General features: G+C 39.6%; 1 protein-coding gene across 3 annotated transcripts in view; it reads right to left on the bottom strand.

Annotated features, from left to right (window-relative positions):
- The window catches only part of FBXL17 (F-box and leucine rich repeat protein 17), a 138095-nt gene that overhangs the window by 85542 nt on the left and 33960 nt on the right, over positions 1-18593 (bottom strand). For all 3 annotated transcript variants that reach the window (XM_032214120.1, XM_032214119.1, XM_032214118.1), the window contains exons 5-6: positions 5108-5215; positions 965-1095 (exon numbers count right to left, since the gene is read on the bottom strand). In XM_032214120.1, coding sequence (XP_032070011.1) covers positions 965-1095; positions 5108-5215 — 239 coding nt within the window. The remainder of the gene's footprint in view (positions 1-964; positions 1096-5107; positions 5216-18593) is intronic.

Raw genomic sequence — 18593 nt, 5'->3', positions numbered from 1 at the left:
AAGGAGTGAGATAGTAATGTTCCAGTCTCACTTCTTCCTGAAGCTTCAAATAACATACTTTTTCATATAATTAGTTGCCTCTACAAATGGAAAAACAATTTATGAAACAAGAAAGAGCTGAAAATTTCTTTCTAGTATATTTATGTTTTCTATTACAATAATTATACAGTATTAAATATAAAAAATGTTTTCAAACTATTTCAAGGGAAAAGATATATTACTTTTTATTTTTTAATTTGGTAAAATAAATAAATAAATGGAATAGAATCTCTTTTTTAAAAGGGGCAGATGGAACCCATAAATGTAGAATATATACTACAGTATATATACACCATATTTTAGGCAAGCATCTAATTGTAAAACAACCCCAAAATATACTTAAATAGTCACACTAAACTAACAAATCCTTCAGTAATCTTTTATAGGTAGATTTCAACCTACGACAATTGGGATCATAATTTGTCATAAGTTGCTGCTATCATGAAGCAAGACATCACATAGCTGGACCAACTTATAACAGACACTTCTCATTGTAATTGTTAACCGAGAATTGTGGGTCATTAACCGAGTAACCCAAGTCCAAGCCATTATGGGCTTCAACTGCCCATAACTGCCTGCTCACCTATGTGTGCCCCACCCCCCCGCACACATCTATGTCCTTTGGGCTGCCCTGCATTGCACCTTGTAGGCAGCAAGCAATCCGAGAAAGACATAATTCACCCAGTTGTTTTATCTTCTAGTTGTGGTGTCTAAAAAGGAGGCATTCAAGCAGTAAAAACACTTCCCAAACATAGCTTTAGTCACTGTCTTTTTCAGCCCCATTGTAATTGTGAACAATCACTGAACAAGTCATAAGTTGAGAACTACCTATTGTTCAATTATCTCTATCTTCTGAAAAGTATCAGTTATTAGTTATAACTAATACTGTGGATTCACTTTGCTTTTCTATAAAAAAGTTACTTACCTGTCATTTATAATCCAATTCAGACACAGATTGAGAGAGGTAAGGTTTCTGCATTTCTTTACTATCTCCATCACAGTTTCATTATCCAGTTCTGTGATATGACGTAAGTCCAAGCTGGAAAGGTTTTTTAGCTATTAAGATAAATAAAATAGAAAGTAAAACATAAGCATACTCAATTATTCAAATACTTATATGCAACGTTCTGCCTCTCATTATATTTTTATCTTTTTTAAAGAATAATTCCAAGTTCAAAAAATTTCATTCCAACTGAAGATAAAATTATTTTGTACTTGCATTGTAAACAATTCCAAAATTCTTGTCTGCAAATAATTATGGTAGAATTAATATAAAATATTTATTAATGCAAATATTAACAGTATAACAATCCAATATTATAAATTGTCTTGATTTTTTTTAAAAAAACAATATTGTTTTCAGTATTTATCTCCCAAGGATGAAAGGTTCCTCAAGTCTGTGGAAAATCTCTGATACAGCATGGCTTTTCAATGGGAGGAAATGCCAAACTTTTAATGATAAATTAGAAGTAATAGAAATCAGAATTAAAATTGCTGAGAAAAACATCAACAACCTCAGTTACGCTAATGATGCCACTTTAGTATCAGAATGGAGAGGAATTAAAGAAATGCTTGTTGAAGGCAAAAGAAGAGAGTCAAAGGCCAATCTGCTATTCCAATATTTTTTTTAAAAAAACACCTATGATTATGTAAAGTCAAGGTCAGTTTTCCCACTTGTAGTATAAAAAGGCTAGACAATCAAAAAGGCTGAATGAAGAAAAATGTATGTCTTTGAACTGTGCTGCTAATAATAAATCTAAAGTTCAGATGTTTTGGATATACAATGTGAAGCAAAGAATCACTAGAGGAGATCTTAATGCATGGAAAAATTAATAACTATAAAAAGGCGGCCAATATAAAACAATAGAGCTACATAGCATGGGATCTGGCTACCTACAGAACTATCTTCATCCTAATATATCAATCCGCATGAGTGAGGGTAAGAGAGGAGATCTCTGACCCCTTCCTTGTTGCCAAAATGGTCAGAAGCATGTAGAAAAAAAATGCATTTATAGAATAAAGCCTACAACATTATGAAATTATAATACTATACAAGGGCTAACACTGCCTTTTCTGATATAATAGAAAATACATAACAGATCCTTTGCCTTAGTAGATGGTTTAGGAAGAAATTCTGAAGAGCTGAGCAAACTGGTGACACATTCTAAGCTCCAAACTGATCAACCAAAAAGAAAGTACAATATTTTCAACTGTTCTTAAAGAAGTCAGAAATGAAAATGTGCCTTTTGTAAATATATCTTTTAACATTAGCCTCTGTATTAAAGGATTAGCAAATGGTCAAATATAATGTTACTACTCAAAAAAATAAGTTAATCAGGGAAATTACAACTGGTATTATCTCTGCTCTGTAATAGTGAAAAACAAGATTTATTCACTAATTACATTTATATTTCACCTTTGGTCTGGTGCTCAGGATGACATTCTTAATTTTAACCCTACAAGAATTATGCTAGACTAAAAAAGAAGAGAATGGGAACAAACAGAAAGTTCTTATAATGAAGGGAGGTAAACAATGAAACCCTGCATAGATAAGTATGAGAAAGATTCATTAAAAATTATAAAATAAGTAAATCGCCAGTTCTGGTGGCCCCACATGAGGAGGGACATAAAGGGATATATAAGGAGTTGTGTTGTTTGCACTACCCTGAAGGCCTGGCCTGTTCGGCCTCCTGGTATTTTACAGCAGGTGGCAGATCCAAGTCGGCCATGGGAACAGATAGCTATGGACTTCATTGTGGATTCACCGGACAGCCAAGGGAACAAGGTGATTTGGACGATAATAGACCTGTTCTCTAAGCAGGCTCATTTTGTCGCATGTACCAGCCTTTCCATCTGCTAAGAAGCTGGCGAAATTGTTTATTGCCCATGTCTATAGGGACTTAGTACAGTCTTCCAACCTGTGACAAATGGTGCAGCGGAGAAGGCAAAAGCGATGGTAGAGCGCTACTTGAGATGTTATGTCCAGTACCAACAGACTGATTGGGCTGAACTCCTCCCCTTTTCAGACGTCGCATATAACAATGCAGTGCACAAAAGTACGGGGTTTACCCCATTTCATGTGGCTACAGGGCAGAGTTCATCCCAATTCCGGATTGTCCTCAAGTGCGCCCAGATGACACGACTTCGTAGGAGCGGATAGCCCAGATGCAAAAAGTTTGGAAAGTGGTGAGGGAAGTGTTATGTCACTCTTTTGTCACATATAAAAAGAGTGCCGATAAAAGGCAGAAGGCGCAAGGACCTTTCCATGTAGGCCAGAGGGTACACCTCTCCACTAAATATTTCAGGCTGCCATTGCCATATAAGAATCTTGGGCCCAAATTCATTGGGTCTTTCCCAATCGTGTGAGTTATTAACCCGGTCACAGTGCAGCTAAGACTCCCCCACCTTACTGGGGAAAACACACCCAGTCTTCCACTGCAGCCTGCTCTGATCAATTCAGGCCTCTGATTATCAGAGGAGACCCGCTACGGCCGCCAGACCTGGTTACTGTAGATGGGGAACAGCACTATATAGTGCAAGATATACTAGATTCCAGGTGGCACAGGGGATGGTTACAATACCTTATTTTATGGAAAGGTTATCCCGTCGGAGGCATCTTGGGGTCATAGCAAGGACTATAGGGCACCCCACCTGGTAGCGAGATTCCACCACAGACATCCCAAAAACCGGGGGAAAGGGATCCTTCTATTCCTAACTAACTGTAATTCGTAGCTCCCCAGATGCTATCTCCGTGGTAGGGGGGCACATGTCATCTTCAGCCAGCCCAGAGGCCTAGAGCTGCCATTCAGGGAGAAGACTAGGCCAGCTGCCAAGACTCACTATCCCACCTCCACAAGCTGAAGAAACTCCTGCTAACAATCCATGATTAATTGCCAGGTGATTTTCACTCTGGGTCATAAGGTGATGGGTGTGCGCAAGTGCGAGGTGCAGTTTATCTTAATTACCAATGTAACTATAAAAGGTAGTGAGAAGCACAGCGTGGCAGCTCTGACAATTTATTCATTGCCTTAGTGCTTTGTTGGTCAGTTCGTACTGAAGGAAGAATACAAACTGCATTTACAAACCGTTTCTATGTTTGGCTGGTTTCATTAACCCTTCGGAACCTGACACCTAGATCTTGGAATGAAGTTTCCTAATTATATCAAATTATTTATTTTAAAGTTGATAAAAGACAAAAGGCAGAGCACAAAGTTTAACAGCAATTGACAGACAGATGTAAAAGAATGAAAGTGGCAAATCTCATTCATTATAAACATTAATCACAAATAGTCCTTGACTTACAACCAATCACTTATGACTGGTCAAACTTATGATGTATTCCCCCCCCGCCCCAAAAGCTACTAATGACCCAGTTTTGGTTTCTAACAGCTGCACACATCCCACAGCCACATGATCACATTTTGGGTGCCTGGCAATTGGTTTAACTTTACATTTTTCCAGCAAAAAGCAAGCATAGGATTACATAAATGACCCTGGCATCTGCTTAATGACTATGTCATTTACTTAAAGACTGGAACAAAAAAAATCTGGTGACGTGAACATTTTGGCTTATGACCATCTTAGCTTAGAATGAAAATTCCAGATTCTGTTAGAGTTGTAAGTTGAAGACTACCAGTAATGAACATATATCCCTAACAAAATAATACGCTGATGACTCTGCTGGGAATCAGCATATAAATGTAATATATTACTATTATTATTATTATCTAAGTTGATGTGAGTTGACAAGGAAAGGGAGCTCTAAAGAAAAAATGTTTATTTGAAAAAGCCACAAACAAAACAATCTTCACTACTAAATAGAAAAGGTTATAAAAAGAAATTTGCTTCTAAGTTCTTGCTATGGGAAGGATTCTATAGCCTATACATGTCCTTTGTTTGAATTATAGCCATCTACCATAGTTTAAAGCATTCTTGCAAGAGCTTCCATCCATCACAAAACTGATCCTTATTCCTTAACCTATTCCTTAATATGTAATTTAACAATATTGATGCATCTAGAGTTTGTCTGCTTAGAAATATCAATAAATAACCTAGTTAATATACTTACATTAGTAAGATGTATCACTCCTTTAGATGTAACAGAACAGCCCATAAACCCAACATACTGTAACTCAGGACAATGTTCAGCAAATGCTTTAACAGACTGATCAGTTACCTAAATAAAGAGAGAAAAAAGAAGTTTATATTATACTGAATTCTGAAATAATCAAAGTCCAATAAAACATTCTAAGGAAATGCACAATGGCTTGCAGGATCATTGTTTTTTACTATAAAAACATCGAAAATGGACCTTAAAGACATTTGGGTAACAAAGAATAATGTCTAATGTTTCACTTTTAGAAAAAACAATATAGTCCAATTGTCAGTCAGGATTTTAGTATTTAGTATTAATCTGGTAGAGGATTTCTGTTAGGACCTCAGAGGAGTATGACTCTCTTGCTCTGTTAGATTTCTCAGTATTCATTATCACGACCATGGTATCATTCTGGACTGCCTTAAAAGTTTGTCAGCTGGAGTTGCTGTTACAATCAGTGGTCATGTGAGGGGAGCACATGAGTCCATGGAAATTCCAATGGAATGGGTCCCACTGGTTCAGTATCCCGTCCCATGTTTTTTTACATATCCATGAATTATCCATGAAACACCATCTAGCAATTTGCCATTATCATACATTATCACCCCATGACTAACTAGAGATGCTGCAAAATTCTTGGCTGTAATTGTGATTAATGGAGGGACACATCAAGTTCTGACTAACTGACTGCAAGACAATGTTGCTAGTACTCAGTTAACACATTATGATAGCAGTTATTCAATATTTACACCACCAAAAGTAGTAATGAGAGTTATGATTCTACATAGAGCAGGATGCCCTGATATTTATAATAAAGCTCTGATCACCACCTGATTGGACTACTGTATTGTGTTGTACTCATGGTTACCTTTGGAGATAACTCAGAATTGACAGATGATATATAACACAGAATCCCAATATAGGTAGTCCTTGGCTTTTAACCAGAGTTGGGACCACAATTTGATCATAAGTCATTGTGAACGTATGTCAAGGCACCCATATGACTGCTTCACTTAATAATCACAATTCTAGCACTCCAGTTATGCTGGGCTTCCAAGCTTTTCCAAATCATGTTAGGTTTCCAGACTTAAGAAGGCTTTGAAAGCCCTGCATGACTTGAGAAACCTTCAGAGGCTCCAGGAAAACTCTTGAGGAGATGCTAAAGGCTGCAGAAGCCCCACATAGGTCTCTGCACAACAGAAGGAAAACATCTGAAGAAATGCAACACATGGTAAATTCTCAGGAATTCTGTGTGTGGTAGGGGCAACTACACCATTCCTCAAGGCTCATGTGCCTTGAAGAACAGTGCAAGGCATTGTTTGTGAGTGGCAACAGCAGAGCTAGGACTGAAGTAGAGGCCTGTGGGGAGCAGCTGCAACAGTCATAAATTCAGACAGGGTTCAAAACTTCATTCACTTGGTAGATAGTATTGAAGTTCTTCAAAGAGATATTTAATGACACAAAGTTTCCATACCTATAAATATCATCACCAGGTAGAGAGGTTTTCCCTTTAATATTTTATAGAAAAGACATTTCAATTTTGAAGATGAAGAAAAAAAGAGTATTGATACTTTTTGAACTTTGGTATTAGATGGATTTTTGAAAATAATGCGGATAGAAAACAAACAATTGGATCATAGGATAAATTAATCTAGCTTTGTCACTTACAATACACTTTCAATATATTGAAAAACAGAATCAAATTGCATTTACTTAATTGCCTATTTTTTTTCAGTTATATCACAATTATCCCAAAAGACCATCTACAGTATTGACCAGCAACAAGCATCATTGCCCACTATAGTATCAAGTAAGTCTTCTCTTTTAGAAAGGCACACACAAAAAGCAACATGGCAGTCAGGGCTTTAAATGTGACCCCCAAATCCCTTTTGTTGACCACGCTCTGTGCAGCACCTAACTTTGAAAAATAAAAATAAATACTCTTTATTTTTTAAAAAGTACAAAAGAAGTTGGCCTTCACCAAAAGTATCTAGCATCATATTTATTGCCTTTGTCTCCATACAAAAGTAAAGAACATTTTATCTTAGAGACCCACAATTCATGACCATTACCAGCAACTATTTTGTGAACAGGAAACTCTCCCAAAGTGACCATTTTGTGAATGCGCCTATCACTATATGCTCCCAAATTCTAAATATATTCTCAGCTCAAAAAGATTGCCTATTCTTAGCTTACCCGATATACCTGAATGTCAATAAAAGAATTCATTACTTTTTATTTGTCGATTCTTGGAAATACATTTTCCTTCATCTGCTTGTACTGATTTTTATGATAAAATTATCCTTTTAGTTTAATTTTTTAAAGTATAGTACGCGGGCATTTTTATAATTATTATTTATTTATTTATTAAATGCATTTATTTTTTTAAAATAAATAAATTGAATAAATGTAAGTTACTTGGGTGGCTTACAATATTAATACAATAACTGTATATTTTCCTATTTAAACATGGTAAAAAAATCAGCTTTTCATAGCAGCCTACTAATATCAAATATAATTTTGTTCAATTGGGGCTCTTGGGCTAATTTTTTTCGGTCAGAAATAAAGCTATAAACTGTAAATATTAGTTCCTTCAGTAAAGAAAAATAGTCTAAAAGTCTCCTCAGTCAGCACTTGCAGTCTCCATGTCAGCATTTCTTACCACTTTAATATAAAAAATTAATGTGTTTTCACAGCCCAAGTACCTCATATAGCAATGGATATTTTAACTCTGTACTGTCAAGTAAAATACCAGGGGATTTACTAAATTTCCAATGCATCATCTTTTTATCTCCTAATGTAATTTGGAAACTTCCAACTGACAATATAATTTTTAAAACTTTAAAAAAATGTAATGAAGGGAGACTGTCATGAAAGAAAATTGGTAACTCTTTGTAAGGATTGAGACTATTGGGTAGAGTAATTCTGGAGTAATCCTATTAAAATTTGGCTACAATTTTTCATACTACTGGTTTCACTATCTTTCCAGTCTTTGACATTTGAAAATATTTACTTGTTATCTTGGTATAGGCAGCTGGTGATTTCACCAAAAAACCCAGTTTCATTGCTTTCTAGAAGTTGCATATTTAAGCAGTTGTTTCTAATTTTCTGTTCAAGCACAATTTCCTTTTGCCAGGAAACAATCAGATCCCACCAATTCCCACTGAATTTTAAGTGGAGAACTAGATAACTGTTTTAAAAAATAAAAAGGGCATTGCTATCTTTGAAATAAAATAAAGCTATGTCCAAACGTACTTTTTAACAATGAGCATGCAAGCTGAAATTAAGAATGCATATTACTTTATATGATTTATAATTATTTTTGTTCTTTCATATGTATACCCAGTAATACAGCTCAATTATAAGAAACAAATATAGAGATAAAATATTTTTTATATACAGATGAAGAATTTGCCTATAAATTCTCCAACATTTCCAAACATCTCCCCAGTGCTAAGAGCTTTCAATCATACCAAGAAATAAATAATTATTAAGCATAATAATTACCTCCAATAACAGAGCATAAGGTGCCTCAAAGAGTGGGAGAGGCCCTGGGAGGTCTAACAAAGAATTAGGTCCACCTGCCCAGGCCTTCTGCACCTCTTGAGAGACAACCTGTGCTCTTTTTCTCACTCTCACAGTGAGAAATGGAGAGTCTCACAGACTCTCCATAGGCCTTGGGCCTGCTTCCCACCTTCTTCTCTTCAGTTGTTTTTTTAAGATCTCTGCAGATCAGGAGGTCAGGGTAGGAGGAGGCCATACACAGTATAGTTAGGGGGTGGAAAGAAAGAAAATAGAGCAAAACAATCCAGTGGGATTTCTGGTTGGAAAACATGATTGTGTAGCCAGTTTCTAAAGCATTGAAATGTATTGAAATTGGCATCCACTTTAGTTCCAGAAAGCAGTTTCTCACAAGGAAACACACAGGACCATACAAGATCTGCAGGAACTCTGTAGGTATATTAATAATAGAATATTGGGAGTTGTAGGAGCAAACATTACGCTCATAGCTTCATATAGAGCTGGGGACACTGGGTTTGCCTAAACCATTTCCTAGAGCATGTTGGAATGGACATATTCTCCATAGTAATAGGGAGGAGCAGCTAGGATTGGGTATTGCTATCGTCTTCTGCCTGGAGTCTGAGCCATTAATATTTTTGGTAATGCCCCTCTATTGGGACCGTTCCCCCAGTTTCCGGCTCAGTTGTCTGACTGTCAAGAGCATTGTTTGGTTCTCTGTGACTGGGTTTCTTTCATAGGTATTTTTATTTTATTTTTTTAATTTTTGATTTTTGAAATTTGAATTTTTCATTGAATTTTTCTTTTAGTGACGGCTAACCAAGTATGGTTAGTTGTCCTGTCATCTCTTTGGCGCGGTTCCCATCTTTTTAGCAGAGTGGCTGAGGGGGATAGTTTTAAATGGTTTTTTTCTTTTAGCCGAAGTCCCATAATCTCCACCGCTCAGCAGGTTACCTAGTGGGTGTCTGAACTGCCGGGCAAGCTAGGAAAGGTACGCACAAGCAGCCATGGCCATTCCCAGTATTGCAGCCAGAGAGGGAGGCTTTTCAGTCCAACTATACCGGACTTGCCTCTGCCAGCGCGTGATCAGTTGCAGCCAGTTTTCTCTCTCTGACAGCTTGACATGCAGAGGCTTTTCCAACTTGCAAATGGCAGACGCGAACAGGCCCGGCTGTTTCCAGCCTCAGAAATTTCAGTGTCAGCTCCGGTCCACAGGCTGACCTGCCTGGCAAACTTCTGGCAATGGCAGTTTCTCAACCACCAGCCAGCTTTAGCATGCCAGAGCCACATGGGAAGATTAGGAGGGATCCTAATCTCCCATCTGTCAGCAACAGAAGTGGTTCTGCCAGCCAAAGAAAGGCTGTAACAGGAGCCAGAGATAAGAGTCATTCCAGTGCTGATGAGAAGTATGCCAAGTGGAGGCAAAAGGCATTGGAGAAGCAGGTAAAGAAGGCAGAGATTGCGGCTAGACTAGAGATCTAGCCCTCTAATGGCAAGAGGGGATTTTTCCTGCTCTTTGGGAGAACGACCATTAGAGGCTTGCAATGAAGCAAGTCTCTTGCAACCTGCTTGCTCCCGCTCTTGGTCACCAGAGGGAACTAGAGAGCTTACTTCTCCCAGATCAAGGGAATTTTTTGACAGCTCTGATGTTTTTCCTGCTCCTATACAGACTAGACCAGTAATGGGGAACCAGGGTTCTTCCTCTTCCATCCCCACACCAATTCCTGAGGCTACCTTTACCCCTACTGCAGCGGGTCTTCGCCCAGGGGTTGACCAGGGGCCTGAATTAGCAGACCATTTTTCCAAGCTTATTGCTAAGGCAGTAACCCAGGGTTTTGCAGCAATCCCTCAACAAGGGGGGGCAGTCTGCTCAGCCTGCACCATGTCAGCTGCAGTCACTAGCTCCTATCCCTCAGAGTTCTTGGGCAGTTCCTTCTCAGCCTCCATCTCAGCCTCCATCCATCCATGGTAAGGATTCCTCTGAGGAGGAAGATCAAGGGTTTGCATTCTTTGATGATGAAGGGTTGTCTTTGGATCCTTCACCCTGCAAGGGCCTTTTCCATTCAGAACTCTTTAATACTTTGTTGTCTAAGGCCAAGTCAACTGCTAATTTGGGTTTTGGTTTAGTGGCAGTAGCTCCTCCTGACTCTAAAGTGCAGGTCACTCCTTTTTTTGTAGAGCCAACTGTGGAAGCAGAGGTTGTGCCAGCTCCCCGATTTTTTTTTGGACATAGTCCAGCATCAGTGGGGCAATTTAGGTTTAGGGCCTAATCTGACTGGGACAGAGAAAAGACTCTATAACATGGCTCCTGAGTTGGCAAATTTGCTTCAGTTGCCTTCAGTGGATGGGCCATCAGCCACCCCTGTGACCATGGATGCCATGGAAACCCTTAAGCCCGAGGACAAGAGGGTTGAACAGGCTATTCGCAGAGCCCATTTAGCTTCGATGTGGGTTGTGAAGGCTGCATCTGCTTCTTCTTTTTTTAACCGTACATCCCTAATCTGGCTCCGTCAACAGTGAGCCAGGGTTCCACCAGATGACCTTAGGTTGCATCAGGACATCAGCAAATTGGTGGCAGCAGCGGCGTACTCAGCAGATGCCACGCTGAATGCTACCAAATTTGCAGCCAGGTCTATAGCGGCCGCAGTCTCTGCCAGACGCTCCCTCTGGCTTAAGAATTGGCAGGCTGACAATAAGTGGAAACTGGCTTCTACCCCTTTCCAACAAATTTTTTTGGGAGCCTTTGGAATCCCTGTTAGTAGAGTCTAAGGGTAGGGGCAAGATCCTGCCTACCATTTCCCGAAGGTCAGACCGGTGCCAATCACCCTATTATAAGGGGCAGTCCTTTAGACCCTCGGATGGGGGTTTCAATTACCAACAGCCCCAAAGATTCTTTCCTAGACAGGACAAGACTGGTTTCAGGAAACACCTGGCTACTCAGGGCAAGCTTGTGAGGGGCAGGGAGCCGCCCTTACTACCGCTCCCGCTGACTACAAGGACGAATATCCTATCAGCAGTCAACTCAGCCACTTCACTCATCGGTGGGAAGCCATCACAGGGGACAATTGGCTCCTCAACACAGTAAGACTGGGACTAGCTCTAGAGTTTTATTCCATCCCTCCGAATTGCTTTCTCACCTGCCCTATTTCTTGGGATCCAATCAAGATGGTCCTGATAGATGCAGCCATCCAGCATCTGTTGGACATTCAGGTCATTCAGCCGGTTCCTCTGGACCAGCAGAGGCAAGGGTTTTATTTCATCTTGTTTCTAGTTCCGATGAGCTTGGGCGGATGGAGACCCTTTTTGGATCTCAACAGACTCAATTATGGTTCTCTGGGGCCTCTTTCACAGCATCCTACCATCTTCAGGTTTCTCAGGAGCACAATGAACCTGAGACCACCCGTGGTACACATGTACCCCACCTGGGACCTGTCGAAGGTTCTCAACACCCTCACTGAGAGTCCCTTCGAACTGCTGAGGTCAGTTTCACTGTGCTTCCTGACCTGTAAGGTGGCCTTCCTGGTGACCATCATGTCAGCCAGGAGAGTTTGGAGCTGGCAGCCCTCTTGGTGAGGGAAGACGTATGCATCTTCCATCACGACAGGGTGGTACTCATACTCAACCTCTCCTTCATCCCTAAGGTGAATTCCTGGTTTCACCATGTCCAGGAATTGATCTTGCCTAATTTCTGTCCAGGGCCATCTCATGCCTTGGCGAGGAGGTGGCACATCTTAAATGTGAAGAGGCTCTAAAGATCTACCTTAAACAAACTTCCCCTCACCGGAGAATGGAGGCATTGTTCGTCTCCTTTCAACCTTCTACTTTGGGTACCAAAGCTTCATCATCAACTGTGGGATGATGGATTTGGGCATGCATTGCCAAGGCCTATGAAATGCAGGGCCTTCCAGTGCCAAGACGTTTCACGGCCAATTCCACCAGAAGCACAGTCACGACTGTGGTGTGGGTTACTCAGGCCTCCAGTGGGGAGATCTGCCAAGCAGCGACCTGGTCATCCCCATCTCCGTTTATTCACCATTAAAAGCTGGACACCTTCGCGGCCGTCAGTGCGGCTTTTGGTAGGCGAGTGCTTCAGAGGATCCACATGGAGCAGGCCTACCAGGACCAGGCTGCTACCCACCCGCAAGACTGACCAGTTTTGGTAAGTCCCAATCCTGGCTGCTCCTCCCTACCACTATGGAGAAGGAGCATTGGTCCTACTTGAGACGCTCATTCTCATAGGTAGGGAGAAGCAGCCAGCCCCACCCTTAAGTCCATCTGGTCTTGCCAGTAGGTAGGGGTTTATGTTTTCCCAGGTCACAGGACTCATTATTTCCATGCCTTCTTGGAAAACTGGGGAGATGGTCCCAGTAGAGGGGCATTACCAAAATATTAATGGCTGAGTCTCCTGGCAGAAGATGACAGCAATACCCAATCCTGGCTGCTCCTCCCTACCTATGAGAATGGGTGTCTCAGGTAGGACCAATGCCCCTTTTAAAGTGTATAGAGATCTTCCAATCAGCAGAACATTTTAAATTGCCCAATGTGTGCATTTTTGACCCATATTGGCTTTTTACTCAATGTCATTAGTGGAAAGTAGTCACTTTTCAAGCATGGTTTCACCTCCAAATTGAACAGTAAAGATGTTGTGTTATGGGAATACATAGACAACAGTGATTGTCTGACAATTTTCCCAAAATATGTATTCAGCCATGCAGCAAGGGAGCCATTTAATATACATGAGTTCAAGGAAAAAGCCACTTCTTTAAACCAAAGACTAGCCACGTTATTTCCAGAACATTCTGGTCTACATTCTAAATGGAGAGGCATAGATATTAAACATAATAATTTGCATCTCTTTGAGATGTAGCAAAGAAGCTTCTACCAAGAGTTCCAAGGGCAGAAAGGATATGCATTTTTTTACTCATTGCTAATTAGAACAGCTATACCCCCTTCAGATGTCTTTTCTGAGACGTCTACAATGGTTAATAGTCAAGTCACTTGAAGAAGAATATGAAAATCAGATAGATACTTGAAAAAACAGATGATCTTTAATACAGGCAAACCATCCTGCTATGTTCCAAAAGTAAATTGGCAGTTTCTTCAAAGAGATTATGTGATACCTTGCTTATACAATGTTCTACTTCAAACTTTTTAGGGAAGTCATCCTCAAATAAACCTTATCTAATTCATGGTTAATGATGCAGTCCTACAAGTCAAGATCTACAAGTTGAAAAAGAATCTTGGATGTGTTTAAGCCCTGGGGTTCTGCTTCCTGATGTTTTTGCAATGGCTTATATGCCTTGTCAATCACCACAAATTTTGAATGATTTGGCATGTCATAGGATTTCAGCAAGTTTCAAAATTATTTACATTTTTTAAAAAAATCAATATGTACTTTGCCACTTCATAGCAGTCACACATTTGCAAAACCTGCAAGGAGGACATGTCTAAAAGACATTCGTGACAACTTTTGCATTGCTTAGAGCAACAAAATCCCTGATTTAGATATCAGCCAACATTATAATATCTTCCCTCAAATATAAATAAGGAAATGCAGTGTCAGGCCTGCATCCATATTCCTTTTTGGATCTTTGGCTTGCCACACTTTCTATTATTCTACTATGCTATTTCTATTGTGGGTAAATGGTACGGAGTAAAATTCTATGTAGCCAAAATAAAATTCCTTTCTAGAATCCAAGGTCACCCTTTGTCTCTACACCTCTGCACCTGGCCAGAACTGGATAGGTTGAACTGCCAGCATGGCAGTGGAAAATTGGACCATGTGATGGACTTGTGGGTGTGGGGGCAAGAGCATGAACTTTCAACTGGGTGGGGAAAACTGGGAAGCTCAGATTCGGGTTTCTCCCAGATGTGCCAACATGGCTCTCTTAATAAATTGGAACTTTGAGCAATACTTTGTCTTGGACTCTGATTTAATTTTGGATGCTATTTGGAACGCTGACATGCAGTTATTTAAAACAAATTTTCTTTGTTCTGATGACAATGATGAAGCCTTAATTTTATTCATCAGAAATTTTGTAAACATATTGGATAATTTTGGCTGATATGGTTAATGCAATATCAGAAAGGCAGTGATATATCTAAATTACCTTTTACATTAAATTAATAATTAAAAAGGCAGTATTATATATTCTTATATCACTTTGTTATACTTTATGAAGATACAAAATATAGCCTCTTATTTTGGTCCAACAGTGGCCCGCTGAGCTGTTGGTGGACTCTGATAGCGCTGAACACTATGGGACTGCCCTGGAGGCTAAGGAAGACTCTGGGGGGTGTTCAGAGTCAGAGCAAGGACTAGAGAGGCCTGTTGGCCACCAGATGGCATCTGAGTCAGGGAGCAGTGAGGAGGAACTAAGGAAGGCTGTCTCTCACGTGCGTATGCGTAGGGCTGAGAAGAGGAGGGAGCAGCTTTGGAAAAAGGCTCATAGAAGGAAATAGGAAACAGGTGGTTACTGATTGGCCCGCCCAGAGAGCTTATAGGTGGGGTGACAGGAGGGGAATTTTGCAGGAAACAACAGTTTGCTAATCCAGGTGTAGCGAAAGTTTGCAGAATTCCGTGAGTTCAGGCTTTGTTTTCCTAGAGATAATTTTCTGGGCTCCTAGCCAAGGGGTTGCTTATCTCCCTCCTTAGTTGTGGCAGAGAGCCAAGCTGGCATCAGTATAAATTAGAGGATTGGGACAGAACAGCCTCTTATTTAAATTATTATATTGCTTTTGTGCCAAATATTGTTTATTATAGATGGTTAAAATACCGCTTGAAAAGCACAACATGTAAAGTTTCCTTAGAGTACAATTATATGGAAACCTGCTAACTTTTGAGATGGTAGAAAAAATGTTTTAAAACTAAATTGCAGGTGGCTGGCAGCCCTGTGTTCAAAATGATCTATAGAGACTTGCAAGCAAGGTATATGATTTATTCACCATGGAGTTGAGGAACACAGTACCTGTAAAGTGAATGCCTCAGTTAACACAAACACTCAGTGTAGTTATATTAAAAAGTACATACTTGTTTTAAGTATTCTAAGTTCTAGTTTTGCAAACTATACAATATGTTCAAAATATGAAATATTCTCTAATGGTTATTTTCTAATTTAATTCATCACTTGCTGAGCTAAATATAACAGGTTGCCATACAGACTGAGAATTCTGTGTTTAAAGCCCTTGTAGACTCCCAAGAGATACTGTATATATTCCCCAAACTCACAAAAATATGAATACAATGATTGTACCTAAATATATAAAAACACACATACACACACACACACACAATATTTTTTAATTTCCAGTGAATGGCTAGAATTTCCTGTTTATGAGCTATGGCATCCAAACTGGCAGAATCAGGAGCTAAAAGTAGGGAAGGAGCTAAGGAATATATTACCAGAAGGTTAATGAAAGAATTATTGAATAGTGTTAGAAACTTTTAAAATAGAGCTAAGAGACTCACATAGAATTACAGTTGCTTCACAATATAACAAAATAGTAAACATGTTACTACTTTAAAAAGCAGTATGTCAATATTTAGAAGGCATTAACTACATAATCCACAATACAGGGATATTTGTTTAATATACAAAATAAATAAGTTTAAATTTCACTCAAATCAACTCAAAGTACAGTTGGACATCAGACGTTATTAATTTGGTAAAATATCAGTAAACAGTACTCAAATAGTCCTTGTTTATTATATACTTCATGCATTTTCTTGTAGAGATGTTTATGCAAGTAAAATGGAAACAAAAGGAATGTTAGAAAACTAATAATTTATATCTTACATAAAAAAATAACATTCACATAAGCATTTATATTTAGAAAGAACATTTTTTAAAATGATATATAGTTGTATTAGTATGATCAGAAAGTTAATCGCCTGACATGTATGCAATTATTATTCCTCTTTTTAAAATGTTTAAAGTAAAAGCTATATTTTGCAACCTAAAAAGAACTAAGGAAATAGAACAAGTGAACCAAACATTGTGATTACATCAGACAACGGTATACCAATATTTAAAGTCAAGGATTATCAAGTGAGCTTCTGAACTGAATCAGCAAGTGGGTTCTGGCGCTTCATTTGCATGCAGTTCTGAGAAATCCTATATAATAGGATCAAATTTCTGAATTAGAAATCCGCATCAAAAATATTGCAAACCAAAATCAAATCACTAAATCATTTCTGATTTTGCCTGCTTTCAGCCTTATATCTTGCCAACAGTGACTTTTTGCAGAGTGACTTTTGCAAAGAATGAGGAACATAACCCTAACTTTAAAACAATTATGTTAGATGTTGTTAGAACATCTGTGCAAACACTCCATTGCTGATCTGAAAATGGTCTTCTTTCAACAAAAGAACTTCAAAAAGAGATTTAAAAAAACTTCTAAAGGAAAAAGCGACTAGGATTCAATCAAAACTAAGGTTCTCTTTTGCAGTGGAAGTATTAAAAAGTCTGGCAAAGATAAGGAACTTATTTTATCATCCGCTGCTAATAAAAAGTGTTTGTACTTCTCTGTAGGAAATTTAGATTAAAAGGCCACAGTGGATATCACTAACTTTTTACATTACCTACATTCAAATTTAAAAAAATCAGTTTGCTACAGCATGTAGGAGTCCATTCCTCTCTGGGTGTTTGTCACAGAGAAATTCAGTCATCCAGATACCCCATTTTTGTTAGCTGATACATGAAACCCAAGTACAGGAGATAGAAGAAAGTTCTTTTAGATGTTTCATGAACAGCATTTCCCACAGATGACAGAAAGGCTACTCTGACCAAGTAAGGAGGTAGAATATTAGAAAAGGGACTTGTGGAAAGAAGAAATTTGGGGAAACAGAGCGACTTTATGGAGGTGGAATGAATGGCAAGCCAAGGTGACACTAGACAGCATAGGCCCATGATGGCGAACCTATTCACAGGTGGCATGCGGAGCCATTTCTTAGGGCACGCAAAGCATTGTCCTGGTAGCTCCAGCGTGCGCATGCACATGCTGGCCAGCTGATTTGGGTCTTTATTTTCGCTCTCCGGAGGCTTCCCTGAAACTCTGGAGGGTGAAAAACAACCCAACGCACAAACCGGAAGTTTGGGAACAGACTTCCGGTTTGCACTCGGGGCTTTTCTTCTCCCCCCAGAGGCTTCAGGGAGATAGTTATGCTGCATAGAATCGAGTTATTAGTAACAGTATTACTGGAATAAGAGCAAAGGTGGCGCAGTGGTTAAATGCAGCACTGCAGGCTACTGCTAGATCAGCAGTTCAGCGGTTCAAATCTCACCGGCTCAGGGTTGACTCAGCCTTCCATCCTTCCGAGGTGGGTAAAATAAGGACCCAGATTGTTGGGGGCAATATGCTGACTCTCTGTAAACCGCTTAGAGAGGGCTGAAAGCCCTATGAAGCGGTATATAAGTCTACTGCTATTGGAATGAGCCTCTGTAGAGCTTAATGGAAGAGATAGAGAACATTTTATCAATGGGGAGGTTTTGGCAAATGAGGCTTAAGAAGTGAGCGGAGCAGCTGGAGGTTTAGTTATCGCAGAGACATACATGGACTTTGGAAGGGTAGGAAACTCTCCAAATGAATAAAAACAATCCCTCTGTTCATGAGCAGAGTGCCTTTTACCCTTTTATCGCTGAATAACTACCTACAGACTTGCAGAAACCAGCAGGCAGAATAGCCCTTCATGAGGTGAGTTAGATGTAACTGCTTGGCATGTTCGCTCGCGCAGGAGCTTTCTTAGTGCAAGATTCCCCCCTCCCTAACCTGGAGGAGGAAAGCTGCATTTTCTGCTGATTGCCATGTGGAGTATGGCGAATGATGACATTTGGGATGTGGGGGGGGGGGAAGAGAAAGGTTGAGCTTTGCAATATGCCACGGAGTGGAGCTCTGCAGCGCTTGGGGGGCTGTCGAGCTTTGCAGCATGGAGTGGAACGGG

Source organism: Thamnophis elegans, chromosome 3, assembly GCF_009769535.1.
Source record: "Thamnophis elegans isolate rThaEle1 chromosome 3, rThaEle1.pri, whole genome shotgun sequence".
NCBI lineage: Eukaryota > Metazoa > Chordata > Lepidosauria > Squamata > Colubridae > Thamnophis > Thamnophis elegans.
This window is presented reverse-complemented; position numbering and strand designations above follow the sequence as displayed.